The 14853-nt window shown below is 39.6% G+C and overlaps 1 protein-coding gene across 1 annotated transcript in view; it reads right to left on the reverse strand.

Annotated features, from left to right (window-relative positions):
* Nucleotides 1-506: 506 nt before the first annotated feature.
* LOC148020883 (putative E3 ubiquitin-protein ligase ARI7) overlaps nucleotides 507-14853 on the reverse strand; it is a 33004-nt gene continuing 18657 nt past the window's right edge. The window contains exons 3-15 of the mRNA XM_087698680.1: nucleotides 10419-10527; nucleotides 4244-4334; nucleotides 3977-4149; nucleotides 3624-3728; nucleotides 3455-3543; nucleotides 2997-3104; nucleotides 2257-2347; nucleotides 2080-2169; nucleotides 1943-1990; nucleotides 1783-1854; nucleotides 1077-1176; nucleotides 873-1002; nucleotides 507-783 (exon numbers count right to left, since the gene is read on the reverse strand). Coding sequence (XP_087554806.1) covers nucleotides 528-783; nucleotides 873-1002; nucleotides 1077-1176; nucleotides 1783-1854; nucleotides 1943-1990; nucleotides 2080-2169; nucleotides 2257-2347; nucleotides 2997-3104; nucleotides 3455-3543; nucleotides 3624-3728; nucleotides 3977-4149; nucleotides 4244-4334; nucleotides 10419-10527 — 1462 coding nt within the window. The 3' untranslated portion in view covers nucleotides 507-527. The remainder of the gene's footprint in view (nucleotides 784-872; nucleotides 1003-1076; nucleotides 1177-1782; nucleotides 1855-1942; nucleotides 1991-2079; nucleotides 2170-2256; nucleotides 2348-2996; nucleotides 3105-3454; nucleotides 3544-3623; nucleotides 3729-3976; nucleotides 4150-4243; nucleotides 4335-10418; nucleotides 10528-14853) is intronic.

Raw genomic sequence — 14853 nt, forward strand, 5'->3', positions numbered from 1 at the left:
ATACATTGAATGCAAACCATTCAAATTAGAAACAATGAGTGTGTCCAATTCTTTCTGAGAAGAACCTTCTGAAAGAGCCCTTGCTATGAAGACCATTAATGTTACAGAACAGTACAACAGTCATCTGACAAGATTGTCTTCCATTGGCACATACCTGCAGAACAATGCTTTGAGGCTTTATGCCTCAAATGCTAGCTGCCTGCTTTCTGTCAACCCTATTTCGTCCATGATATAGGTTATTCACAATCTTTGTAACTTCCACCTATATAGTGCTCTTTACAGCATGTATATTTACACATATATACACTTATTTGCTACATCCAAATAATTGAGGACAGTATTAATGCTAGTAGGAATGCTCTCCCCAACAAATGGGTCTGCCGCTTCATCTCGACGTCAAGTATTGCTCAAGAGTTCAACATGCTAGCACCCACCTCAGATTTGGAACTTATCTGAAGCTTCACAAGCCAATCCCCACTCATGACAACACATTAAGAAACAAGGCATTCCTCTAATCAGTACTACAGTCAGAGCTGACACATTCTACAAACCACGGATGAAGCGGAGTTTGCACAAGTACATTGATCACAATACCAGTAATCATCACTGTCCACCACTTGGCTTGTGCTCCCACTTCTGGAGCTACCGACTCGTAACCTACTAGTCCTGCTCTTTCGAGACGTCTGTGCCTTAGTCTTGTTACCTACAGCCCTCGAGCTGTTGACGTCTGCCAGGCCATTCTCAAGTGCCCGAACAAGATTCTCAAAGTAATTTTTTGTTACACTGAGCCAGGGTCCAAGCAATGTCAGTAAAAGAGAACTTATGCTTGAAAACAAAGCCATTTGTTGAAGAGATGCACTGCCGTAACCCACCTTGTTAATCCAGCAAGCTTTGTGCGGAAGTCATTGAAGCTTCCCTCTTCATTTGGCCCATCCTCCAGAAAGCTTTTAAGCTCTTTTTCTGCACACTGATGAAGCCGCTCCAGTCCAGCTTCAGCTTCACCTGAGCAACTACTCTTGCTTAAACGCAATTCATACACACAAGATTTTATTGTATATAGCCATATGCTATTTTACCTTGCAAGTACTCAAAAAACTGCTTCTTTGCAACTTCATGTTCTGGAAGGTAATATCCATAGGCATATGTCCATTTCAACACTCGTCGGCATTCTATTATCTGCAGAATAGTGAAGACTCAAAAAAAATTTGAGTCGCCCCAGCATGGCACCCAGAAATTTCACTAATCTAAGTAGAGAAGCTAAATGCACAGAGTCTGCTGCCTTAGTTCTGCTGCATATAGACTCCACCACAATTCAACTCAAAACTGTAACATCCATCCCATTAAGACACAATACTTGGTCTCACAGTTTCAAAACTGGAATACACTTTGCTGTACTTATTTACACTGCCATAAAATCCACCCTCTATTCATTTCTCTATCCAGTATCTTTGACCCAAAGTTATTGTATATTATCCACAAGTCGACCAATATGTCAACTACTCAGTCAGGCAAATAATTGAATTGAAAATACATATTCTAAAACAAGAAGCCACCCTTTAAAATTCCCTCATTCTTCAGTTCCCTTACACCCATGAGTAAACAATCTGTTTACTATCTCTTGCAAGAATTTATAGATACAAAAGCAGATATGTGCAGGTACTAATACAAACATAGTCATATTGTAACAAATAAATTGATACAACACCTCCATAATCTAAAACCAAATGTTTTATTCTCACTCAAAACACAAACCATAAACAACAATAACACTAAAGACAATACCTGCAGCCATGCATCAGTTACGAACTTTAACTGGGAAACTGGCTGACATTGTTTGTCACTCAACTTTTCAATCTGCAACAAATAACCCACTTATTGATCATTTAAAAACTAAATCTCACAAGCATTTGCACAGAAATCAAAGAAAACAACTTTCATTCACCAGCTCTGCCTGCATTTGTTGAAGGTCGGAGATTGCCTTGGCCCGTGACTGTTGAACCATATACTCAATTAGCCAAAAGTAAAAAATGAAGCATAAGTACAAGCACCATATCTAGAATGGAAATTAACATCCTTAACTGATTCATTGGAGGCCCACCGCTCATAATAATGAGTGTACCGTTCCAGGGAGTTTTTGGCCATCTCTCTCTTGCGCTCAGCCTCATCATGCTGGTCACGTGGTGGAGAGAAGCATGACATGTATTCTGTATTATTTGTCATCACAAAATAACATTCAAGCAATATCAGACACCATACCTTGCCTTCCTTCTTTTCTGATTCATATCGATTGCAAGCATAGAAACCGCCAGTCCTTTCACCATGATCGGACCATGCACCCAAGCATAGCCTGTTTCAAACATTGGTTCTTTAAGAATACATGTTGGTGGTTTCAAATAAATAAGGACATACAGCTTCTTTGGAGTTTTAAACAGAAAGCTCACATGATCTAGAATACTAGAGAAAAATAAGAAATGACAAGGAAGACCGAAGCAGTGGCTTATGTGATTTACTTTGTGTATAAAGCCCTTTGAGAGATATAGGGTTACAAATAGATGCTATGGTTGTGTTATGTCAGACAGCTTTTAGAAAAGATGGAGAAAGCACAAGAGGAGAATATGCAAAAACCTAAGAGAAAAGAAATTAGTACACGTGTCACTCAAACACTGTCAAATCTACATGGCATGCTATACTGTCCAACAAAAACATGTGCAAACTGGAACTAAACAGTAACTAAACCAGCTTTGATAGAAGCACTGCAAAACACTGTCAGCTGTAGTCCATGTGGCATACTATACTGTCCAACAGAATCATGTGCAAATCAGAACCATTAAGTGACTAAACATAGCTAAACCAGCTCTAAGAGGAGCACTGCAAAACCATGATCACATATAAATCTGTGGCTCCTAACTTGCTCTATGAAATCTAAAAACAAGGGAAATGTATGATTACTAAGCAATTATAATCCGCATGTTTCTGCACCTTGAATCACCACTCACCAACAAAATTCATATTTACAGGGTGGTGTACAAGTTATATGCATGCAGCCCTGGTTTTTCTCAATCGGACGCTTGCATTTAGGACAAGGCTTTGAGTTTGCAAGAATCCTGTTAAAAAAAAGACAACAAATCAGTTCAAGAGATATTTCAATTACTGAATGCTTGAATATATAAGAGTATTCATAGGGCCTTGTTGAGATAAAGTTTTCCCTTTGGGGCTCCTGGGGGACAGCAAATCAAGCACATACATAAAAGGGATATAGAGATTGACATGCATTACAAGTCTAAAACGTTTAGGGACTGTATTTGAGCCTATCAGCGCCGAGCCAATTCAGAACATAAATAGAAACCAACAAAGAGATTAACATCTATCACAATTTAAAAGGACTTAGAAAGGGGGATGGGTAGCACACACAGATAGAGAGAGAGAGAGAGAGAGAGAGAGAGAGAGGGGGGACCAGTTCATGTTTTCTGATTCTGCAGAGTTCTTTGTTATCCACTGTGCTACTGTGGTGCATTCAACAGGCCTATGGGCCTCCTCTGAACACTGCACAGCAATCCAATAGAACTCATGAGCTCTGTAGCATGTCAAGCTACCCTACTGCAGAACCATTCCACAAGACTTGCATTCCAGCAGAAGTTGTAACCGCATTTGCATGTGACATCGTATAAGCCACTTCCTGCCGCATACTCCACAGCATATTCACAACCTGGAGCAGGACACCACTTTGCCTGGGCAACCACAATGCACAACGCTTTAAAGAAGGCTGTTGAAAGTCAAAGCCATCTCTCAAAAAGTGTTGGCCACATTGACAACTACTATCTCAGTCTTTACAACTACCATCCTCATGTAAGGGAGGTAAACATTTCTAATGATTTCTTATCAATTGTTGACCTTGAAATTTGCCTGGCCTTTGTCATTTCAACAGTAAAACTTGGAAACCATTGACTTACATACATATAATAACAGGAGTTCTAACCTTTCGATTATCTTCAACATAAGACCTAAGTACATAACGCATGTACTTGGCTTTGTCTTCATTTGACACCAGAGACAAAATCAAATTTTCTCCAACAGCAGCAGCACATTCAGGATTTGGACACCTCAAGGACAGACAGCCAGGCCCATCACTTATAGATGTATGTACATACCCTACAATGAAAGCAAACAACGTGATAAAGAGTATTGATAGGTGTCACAGATACTGGCTGCTTCATAGATTTGAGTTCTACCTTTTAGCACATACCTTCCCAGCATACTTTACAGTAGAAATGGGAGCATGCAGCTGCTTGCATTTTCTCGGTGGGATGATAATCCAGGCAGATACCACATTTAAGCTGTCAACCAGAAGTAAGAACAATTAGGAGTAGCAACTTCCAAAAGTAACTCCTACATTTCCCTCCCTCTCTCTCATTGTCTCCCTCTCTCCCCTTTTTTCTCGGTCTCTATATTCTTTCCCCCCTATCAGTATCTTTGTACTCTTACTCCCTCTATTTCTAACTTTATGTCTGTCCATCTCTCTTCCCTTGCCTGTTAGCCCAACCAGCAGCTCTATTCCCTACCTTTCCTGTAGGACAGACAAAGCTAAGTGAAAAACACTCAGATTCCCATAACTCAAGACGACAGCCTCTAAGTTTTGATATGAAGGGAGAATGGATTACAGCCTTTTGAATTTTAATTTAGTTCATTTAGAGGCTTGTACTACTTCTGTTCCTAGAGTTTTTCTCTGTAGACTAATGACAACAGCTAAAATATCCTCATATATTTATAACAGGATGGTCTCTCAGCTATTATTTTATGTTAAAATATTTATATAGCCTGCTGCCACACAACCATAGTTGCCAGGGGCTTCTGAAAAAGGAGGTATCAAATCGGTCTCATACAAGCTCGTAAAACATTAAAAAATGGAAAAAACAAAGCCCATGGAACTTTATGTACAAATGTATAGATAGAATACAACCCATGTAAGACATTCATTATGATTCATGATTCTATACACTACAAAACCCATGGAACTTTATGTACAAATGTATAGATAGAATTCAACCCATGTAAGACATTCATTATGATTCATGATTCTATACGATACAAATGACACATTCAATGGAGCATCAATGTCTACATGCATCATGGTTATGGAAGAAGCATAAATGGACAACAACTGGAATAATCCCTGTAATCAATGCCAATCCTTAATGATAAGCCATGTGAATGTGTCCATGATAAATGTTGATTACAAAAATTCAAAAACATTTTGTGGGGTAGGACTTTTTAATGTTTGAAGTGTGTGTTTCATAGATATGAGACAGGTATCCTAACCTTATGAAACGAGTTTTTTGATAACTACGCACAACACAATCACCATGGATTTGCAGAGGGAGCACATGCTAACTGTGTGGGCACTAAAGCAAGGGAGAAAGCTGAGAGGTGATAGAGGACAAAGACTCCCAAACAAGAGATGGGAATTGTAAATAAATAAATGTCCCCGACACATCTGATGGTAGTCCTAGTCCAACAATGAAAATAAAACTACTCAAATCAAGCAAATAGATTGAATATACTTTGTTAGGTGGCCAGTGTGTCGAGAGCAATGGACATCTACTTGCCTATGTCGAGAGGTTATGAATTTTTAACATAATGCTCAAGGGGTAACCAAGTTGTGTGCACATGTGAGATTAAGTGGAATGTGCATCGCAATTATAGGCAACCCTAGCTTAGGCAATGAGGGACATTGGCAGAAGCTATGGTGTATAGTGCTAGTCGGTTCCTAGGACAACAAAGACAAATAAAACCTTGGGAATTTTGGGTGTCATGGGGGTTGGGGAATTAAATCAATAAAAATGTTGGACTAAAGTTTGTGGAAGTTTTGAACTCTTTCTTGTTCATAATGGTTAGGAATTTAAAATTGGCATTGGGCAGTGGCCAAATTTTATGCATGGCCAATTATTGTTCCATATACTAGATTTAAAAAGGCCAGAAATTGTTTTCTAGAGATTGAGTTTGCATGTCCAGGTCTTCCACATTGCGTTCAGCCATGAACAGAGCAATGCAAGGTCAGGGGAGGCCATTCTAGTCAAATTTGGGGGGCAGAGAAAGTAGCTGAAGGTCAATCAGTAGCAGTGACCTCGTCAGTGCACTGATCTGGTCTGAAAACAGCAGCAAAGCCCTAATTTGCTGTAGGCAACAGCAACTGTTCCCTGATTTGGGTGGAGACCATTCTGGTCAATTCTCGGAGAGCAGCTAAAGGTCAATCAGTAGCAAGTGACCTGCTTTGTTCACTCATCTGGGGCAACAGTAGCAAAACCCTGACTTGCTGCAGGCACCAGCAGCTGTTCACTGATTTGCTGCAGGCGAAAGCTCGTGATGCACCAAAAATAGCTAAGTGATTCCTGTTGGAGGCTCGTTGATGCAATCAACTGCTGTTTGGGCACTTTCTAGTCAGGAAAATTAGAAAATCCGCTCTTACTGCTTCTCTCATCTCCATGCCTGATGCATGACCAATCTTTGTGGAGAAAGTTGTTTGAGGCCTCATCTTTGGACCTGAAGTGTTGCTGTTGGGATTCTGCAGGAATTAGGGTATGCACGACTGCCTTGGGATGGCATGTGTGCATGTTTTTGTGCAGCATGAAGGTTCCTATTGTAAATTCAGTCAGTGGACAGGACATTGCAAGGTATCTGGTGGTCCATGGCAGGGCTGAATTGCATGCAATTAAAAAAGAACCAATTTTTGCTCCCCGGCATGTGAAATCAAGGGGGCATACTAAAAATTATTTTGGTCAAAAAATTTAAGTTTCAAGTAGCTTTTAGGAGAGAATAATGTATTTTTATCACATTGTACATTTAAAAATCTTAGGATAGCATTTAGTTTTCATGGCGTATCATACATTTCGTACTTAACAACCATGGTGTGGGCTAGTGGTATAGGACACCAACCCCTAGAATGTGTGTCAAAAGTGGATGCAGCAATAGAAATGCATACATATGTTGAAATAGACTGCTGAACACAAGACAAAGAGAAAAAGAACACTGCAAAAGAAGAGAACTCAAAGATGTGCTCAAGAAATGGAATCCATATACCAAACATGAGGCAATCGCGTACAAGAGTGAGTCACTCGCTGCATGGCAGCACCGGCTCCTCTCTCCAACAGGAAGTCCACCTGGTAAATGATGATATGAGGAAGAGAAGGAAACCCACTATAAATAGGCACTAAATATGCTAAAATCAATAGCTAGTCGACCAACATTAAATGCTGGCCGATTGGTATTAAATGCCAAAAATAAATCACAACAATAATGCCTAAAATAAAACAATGTGCCCAACCCTAAATGGCATGCACAAACTCACACATGAGCTGACAATCCTGCTAACACCCTCTCTCAGATCATGGGTGATCTGATACAATGATTACAAGGAGAATGACTCATCATAGTCCATACAACATAGAATCACCAAAATAGAACCATGGATACCCAAGCAATGGGCGATCAAGCCACCACCAAGGTGCCTCGAAGAGAACCTAACGTCGATGTCCATCATACGAACTCTTGAAAATAGAAAAGAACCATAGCATGTCTCTATATCCGTCAGCAATGTCTCGCAATAGCATACAAGACCATCATATCAAAAATGCCTCTAAACAAATGTGATCATGTATTCCCCGCCTTTGGCCAAACCACCAAAGTGTCCCCTCGTGTGAGCTGAAGACTAAGAGCCAATCCCACTCTCTGTCAAATAACCAGCTCATCATGAACCTCAATGCCAATCCTAGCTCCAAGGTTTGAATTTGCAAGACTTTGATCAATGCGTCAAGGACATCCCTCCCTGGAACTTGTGCACCTGTATACCTATATAGATGAGGTTCTCCTACCCCATCTCACCACCCTCTCACACTCCCCCTCCAGCACTAAAGAGTTGTGAGGGATGACCGCATCACCTGTACTAGAAAGCAATAGAGGAACGTGCAGCCAAGCCCTTCCCTTGATTTGAAGAAGCAGATCCCTTCCATACCTTGGACTTCTCCTTGGCTGCACAATCAGAGTCGGAGTTGAACTTGGAAAAAGAGGATGACTCGTCAGAGGAGTCCACATCCTGCTACTATTGCTTCTCCTTCTACTGAGGTTGGACAAGCTTTATAGTTGCCAAGACATATGTTTTCTAGTTGTACAATAAGTCTAAAACGTTTGCAAGTCTCAAAAAAGTATGAGACACAAAGACTAAAAGTTAAAAATAAGTGACCGAGTTGGTCAAAGAAAATGTGCTTGTTTAAAAAAGATGAGTCTTCTAGGTGTGGCACTAATAGTGAGGATGAGGTCAATGACATTTAAGTTTGGATATAAAAAGATGGATACAAATGAGAATCTAGATATTGATGAGATTCGACTCATATAGAGCTCAAGAGTTAGGATCTAAGAGATAGTAACATGGGAGTCAAGATAGGGAACGAGAACGCAAAGGGGCTCGGAATGGAAGACAACCAAAATTAGGGAACGAGAACAAGGGGGTGGGACAGTGGACAGGACTTCATACATAAATAGCATTTTAAAATGTGTGCATGTGATATGGTGGGTGGATGTGTAGGTGAATGTGTACTGCCAAGGAACATATGCATGTGCATACATACATACGTTTATTTTTCACTGTAGAACAACTGTGTGTATATGTGGGCTGATTTGATATGACTTCATACAAGAGTATGCTGATTTTGTGTGTATGTCTATGTGTGACGCAAGGGGAAGAAACAATGATAACTTGCATATTAAACTCGTTGAAAGAAGGCTAAAACACCCATCCACCCACAACCCCCAAAACAAAACGAAAAAACAAAAACCTGTTAGCCGTTCCTAACAAGGGGACAACATAGGGGATGGCCGAACAAGGAGGCAATTGTCAAGGACACGACAAGGGACGTCTCCCATCCCATTTTTCCATTCCCTTTGGCAGATCTATTCAAGATGATGTTTTTGCATTGAAAGGGCCTGGTATGGCCATTCCTTGTTACTATGGTTTAAGGTTTAAGATATCATTATCATATTAACATGTTTATTAGCAATTCTCAAGTGACAAAATTCATTTTGACGTCCCACAAAAAAGGGCATGTTTAAGTTGTTATATATCTATGGACTTGTCTTTTCTATATCTAAGGTTATGGTTGGTCATGAATGATGGATGGAGAATATAAATAGTTGGTCTAATGAACTTAAAACATATTTTTGTTTGTAAAATGTAATGCTTATCAAATGAAACCCATTTCTAACATTTCATAAAACTCAAATGAAACCTTTGAAACCCATTTCATACCTCCCACTTATGAAAAAACCCTAGCAATTATGGCAAGCTTGACCAACAAAAACCGCATCATGCAAGACCTACGGCATCTTCCATATTATCCTACATTTGGAATACTTCTAGAGCTCCACACCAAGAGTAGGAGGAGGGGGAAACACCTAGGACAAGAGTGCAATTATAAAAACTAACTCCATTCCCATTGTAATTGGCTGATGAATGCTAGAAACAATGTTGCAATACTAAACATTGGCTTTGATCCAACTATAATCTTCTACCTACAGCACTTGGCACGTTGTTATTCAAATCCCTTTGCAATTTCGTGACCCGTGCCAACAGGGCCGTCAATGGTGTAATGCATATTAAAGAGTTGGCGAAGAGACTCCTAGCATAGTGATTATCTATGGAGAAAGCAATAAACACACACTCCTCTTTATTCATGTTCTAAAGAACCAATTCATTTCAATAACATTGAACAACATGCAATAACACCAACCATTATCAACCCACCTTACATGATGCTCAATTTTGGCACTAACAAAAGAATGTGATAGAGCCTTTTCAAGAACAAGTCATCTTACAGGATTCTTATCATAGATGGATCTAGAAACCTAAAGGTGGTTCATTGAATATTTATTGTCTATAGAAATGTCCAATCCGCTTCAGTAAAACCATCAGTTGCATGCAGCAAATACAGGTTCTCTACCATCTTCTATCTGCCAAGGTATCCACACTATCTAAGGAGTTGTGGTTGTCTAATGAATTTTAACACCACATAATTGCTCTACATGTTGCAAAATCATATATTCTTTGAAAATCGACCAGATATAACTCTAAATTCTCTCATGTTTAATTATCAGATATATTCTCTCCTGTTGGATATAACTCTAAACTGTCACATGTCTAATTATCAAACATAACAAGCAAAAATACCAGCATAATCTACCAGGCCATATTTCTGTGAACCTTAACTTTTACTGTGTCTACTTTACTACTAGTTACATTGCAAGTCTCACAGATTTTCCCTGAATTTAGTGCTGTCAGCACATATAGAAAACATAACTTGGCTAGGCGAGTCCTTACTCCAAGAACACAGTTTGAACTGCTGCTCTTATCAGAAGGCATCCATCAAACTAACCTCTCTAATATCTGGCCTTAGAACAGAGGAGGGTCTATCAACTAGCCCCAAGCGCCGGCGAACTCTTGATTCATCAGCAAACCACTCATCATTTACTCTTGTGACACACCTGCACCAAAAAAAAAGGCAAATAAGATAAGAGTTGCTTGCATTCACTGTGTAATAAAGAAGTAAAGTCAAGCTCATGAGATAGTTATTGAATGCACCTTAAAGCAGTAGCATTATATTTATCACAGAGCTTTGTTGAAAGTATGCACAAAGTGAAGTACATACAGTGACAAGAATTGCAATTTTGATTTCAATGTTACTTGCCCAGTAAAAAACACTGATGCAGGCACATCAATTTGTTGGTCATTGTGTAGCTTCAAGTAAAAAGACCCAAAAGAAGTTTTACAATTAACATTTGTACATTTCTCCTCGCAAGTTTAACATTTGTACCTTTCTGACCAGCTATAATCCAGATTCCTCACCTCGCAAGTATGCTAGACGTGCTATAACAAAACCTAATTCTATGATTCCTTTCTCTTGGCTCCTTAGCCTTCTTGCCTTCCAAAGTGTAGCCATAGATCTCTAAAGTTTAGAATTTTACATGTACTTTTTACAATTTTAAATATACTTTACGCCACAAATCCCAAATTCATTCATTGCTAGGCCTTCCGAGCCCATTCACAATGATGCACATTTACTGCAAGGCAGCTCAGCTCAACTTAAAGAATCATAACATCCTACACCATCTAGTTTTCTCGCAAGAGAAGTATTACATGGAGTAGAATTTTTTCCTTGCCAAGAGAAAAGCATAAGGTCTACTTAGAGGATGATCCTGCAGCACATCAGAGTATACATGCATTATCAAATTGAGACAAGGAGCAAACATAGGCTATCTACCTGGATGGAGTGATCATCAGAAGAGAAGCAAACCTACTGGGGGGAGCACAACCTATGAGACCAACTTAGAGATAGTACTATGGAACTACAATAGCTCCACACATTATGAAGGTAAGGTAAGAAGGAAAATGGATTGTCTACTAAGATGGAAAGCTCATCGTAATGGAGAAATGAGATCATTAACAGTACACAACTTATGAGACCAACTTAGAAGTAGCAACATGAAATTAAAACAGTTCCACGAGGTGCTTGTGGGCAGATGTTTGGTTGTTCACAAAGAATTTACATGCCACAATCTTATAGTTTACACAAAGACCCAGAGAGTATTAGGGCCAACACTGCAAGAACCAAGGATACCTACATTAATGATTACAGACTGCTAGTTTTGCCCCAGCCACCTCTCAGTGCATTACCATAGGAGATAACCCACCACAGCAGACATTACAGAATATGTGAGACATCCCCTTGACCTAGGAGGAGCATTCTTAATGGCATGGGATAATGACAGTTATCAATAGGATCACATCTTTTCCATTTAGCAATGGTGCTATCACAATGGACTATGCCATGGGCTCTCTCTCCTTAATGCCTTTAATCTCTGGAGTCACAGTTTCAAATCAAACAACCAGAGTGAGGGCAGGCCATGTTGAACTGGCTATATTGCTGACATGCATGTATCATGTACCAACACACAAGCAGCACCATATAGCAAGGTAACCACAACACATTTCACCCCCGAAATATTGCATTTCAGCATGAAATGTTTCACCATTGGGTAGATCCTAAGTGAAACGCCACATGAAATGGCAGAATAACACATTTACAATACCTATGTTTAGGAGGTTTTAAATAGAATGTGCTTTTTTTCATTGGAGTGAAACAAGTAGGTGAAATGTTGCATGTTGAAACATTTCATTAATGGAACATGTTTCGTGTTTCACCCTTGGTGAAACACATTTCATGGTTTCTATGCTAGCGGATCCCCTTCTCATAACCACCAAATTTTACAAATTGATCACATATACAAGCCAATCCAAGACATGGACGATGGATCCAAAACTACCATTGGAGAAGCTCACTCCACTTTTTTGTGAGATTCTACATTCTGCAAAGGAGAGATCTAGACAGCCATCCAAGAATGTGCCAGCAACCAAATCGTACAACTAGGAGTGCCACACCACAAGAGCACAACTCCACAAGGCAGTGACTGTAGGGCAAGTTACCATACTAAGTCATGCCACATCTTTCAACATCTCATTAAACAAGAGAAGACCTATTTCACCAAGATTAAGGAGTTCTATAAATGTTGATAGGTCGAGACTACAAGGAAGCTTGGAGGAGATTCCAAGAGCACCAAGATGTTACCCCCATTTCCTCGCTACATCTTTGGTACACACATGCTCATTCCCCTTACCACATACATAGTCAAGCCCCTTTGTCTTATGCCCAGAGCCTTATCCCATGCCTTCCTCCTCCTATAATACCATGGTGAGTGGAGCTACCAACCAATTGGAGAATGGTAAAGTCCAAGATCATGATGTATAGATTATTAAACATTTAGCACATCCTAGAAACATATTGGCTCCCTTGTGAGCACATGTAATTAATAAAACTCTATGTGAAAGGTTCTTCACCAATTGGCTTACCACATAGTACCAATCCACAAGGCAATCAATCCTATAAAGCCATGGAACTATATATCTATCATGATTGATCATAATATGGTCACCAAGTTCTTTGGTTCTACTCTTGAGCACAAATGAGTAAATGGTTGTCACACAATTAAAGAAATGAGCAAATGGATTGTCACACAAATTAAAGTGTTGATCGATTAATATAACCAAGGAAACATCTTAAGGAGTTGAAATTGATAACACTTATACATCATCAATGGTCTATCCAAAAGATCTTAGTCTCTCAAAAAATTCATTGCCCCATTCCTTGTAAGACATCCTTCACGTTTCCTTCTTCTATATGGATGAATTTAAGACTAAGTGCTCATTGGCAATCACATGTGCCTTGCACAATCATCTCTTGCATACAAATCTCAATTTGAGTTAGACAAGGACATTAGTAGCTCTGACTAAAACCAACCTTCCTTCTTGAATAGGATGGTAATGACCTCACAATAATTACAGCAAGCAATAAAATTCACATAAACTGAAATACAAATGTTACCACTTAATCTTGTATAGTTGACTCTTGGTTGGTCCCAAAAATTGGCACTCCATGCAATATTTATTTAACTTGTATTGCAATTTGATGATATATAATGGGATTGCTCCAATCTCCTTCACTTTCCAATGCCTCTCGCTGTCATTAATGACCAGAAAGCCTTATTATCAGTTTGCCCTTTGATCTAACAAGAGATTGGCCTCTAAATAACCCTTGGTTGGTTAAATCTAACCCCAAATTTGGATGGCTACCTTCTTGAAATCTCTTGCATTCCTTGAATTCCAGCTACTGATTTCAAGTACTAAGCCTTCAATTTGCTGGCATGGGATCTGAGGCAGCTGCTAAATCCTAATTTCTACTATGTAAACTAGGGTTGACAACAGCCAAAACGTAGCTGCTGTTCACCAAGGCCTGAAAATAGCTGATATCTACCGTAAATGGTTCAGAACTGCTGAGGGATTGCTTGTAGAGGAGAGAGGAAGCTGAAGAGAGAGAAATCTCTGATTTCTATTCATTCATTATCTTCTTTCATGTTCATTGTCTCTTAAGTTACCCTAAACCTAACTATGTTCTTTTTCAGTCTATGCTTTGTTGTACAATTGTGTATGTTATCCGTAGACAAGTGTTACAAATAGCATTCTGACCATTACTTTATTGCAATCAGCCAAATTTTATGGTTCCTCTTGGATCAATCAACCAGTTTCCAGCATTTATGGCTATTTAGAGCTAGCTTCCACTTGGCTGGTCATTCATTCAATCATTCACAAGTTTTCTACTGCAGATTTCAGCACACTCTTACATTCAAGGATGCTCCTCTGTCTTTTGGTGTTGCCTTCCGTCATCAACCTGATCAATGCCCTCACTGATGCCTTGGGTTACGTTCAGGGACTGATCAATCCACCTTGTATTCAGCATTCTTTTGAAGTTCAGAGCAAATTTTCTTCTTCCATTCTATTCTATCATTGCAAAATCTCTCTTTCCTTCCCTCTCAATGCTAGTGTTTCCTCTTCCGTTGCACACTCTCACAGCGGTATTTGACTGAATTTTAGACAAGTTCTTCCAGTCTAAGCAAACGCGGACTCCTTAAGGAAGTTGGTGATGCCTCAACAATGGAACCATGACACTAGGCCTTTGGTGGATCAAAGGGCAATAAAACTTAACTTTGTGAGCACACAGTAACACAAAAATTCAACAGCAGAAAAACAAAATAAGCAATGGAGCTAGAACGGCCCTACACCAAAACACAAAGGCAAACTGGCCCCACAACCTAGCACCCGTTCCGGTATTTCCATATCATTGTTAAAAGATCGATACAATTGTTCACAAATCTCACATGCCTTTGCACCCATCTCCAACTACTAACCAATCAAGACCA

Source organism: Lygodium microphyllum, chromosome 18, assembly GCF_053477565.2.
Source record: "Lygodium microphyllum isolate KBCC chromosome 18, Lygodium_microphyllum_v1.1.10, whole genome shotgun sequence".
Lineage (NCBI taxonomy): Eukaryota > Viridiplantae > Streptophyta > Polypodiopsida > Schizaeales > Lygodiaceae > Lygodium > Lygodium microphyllum.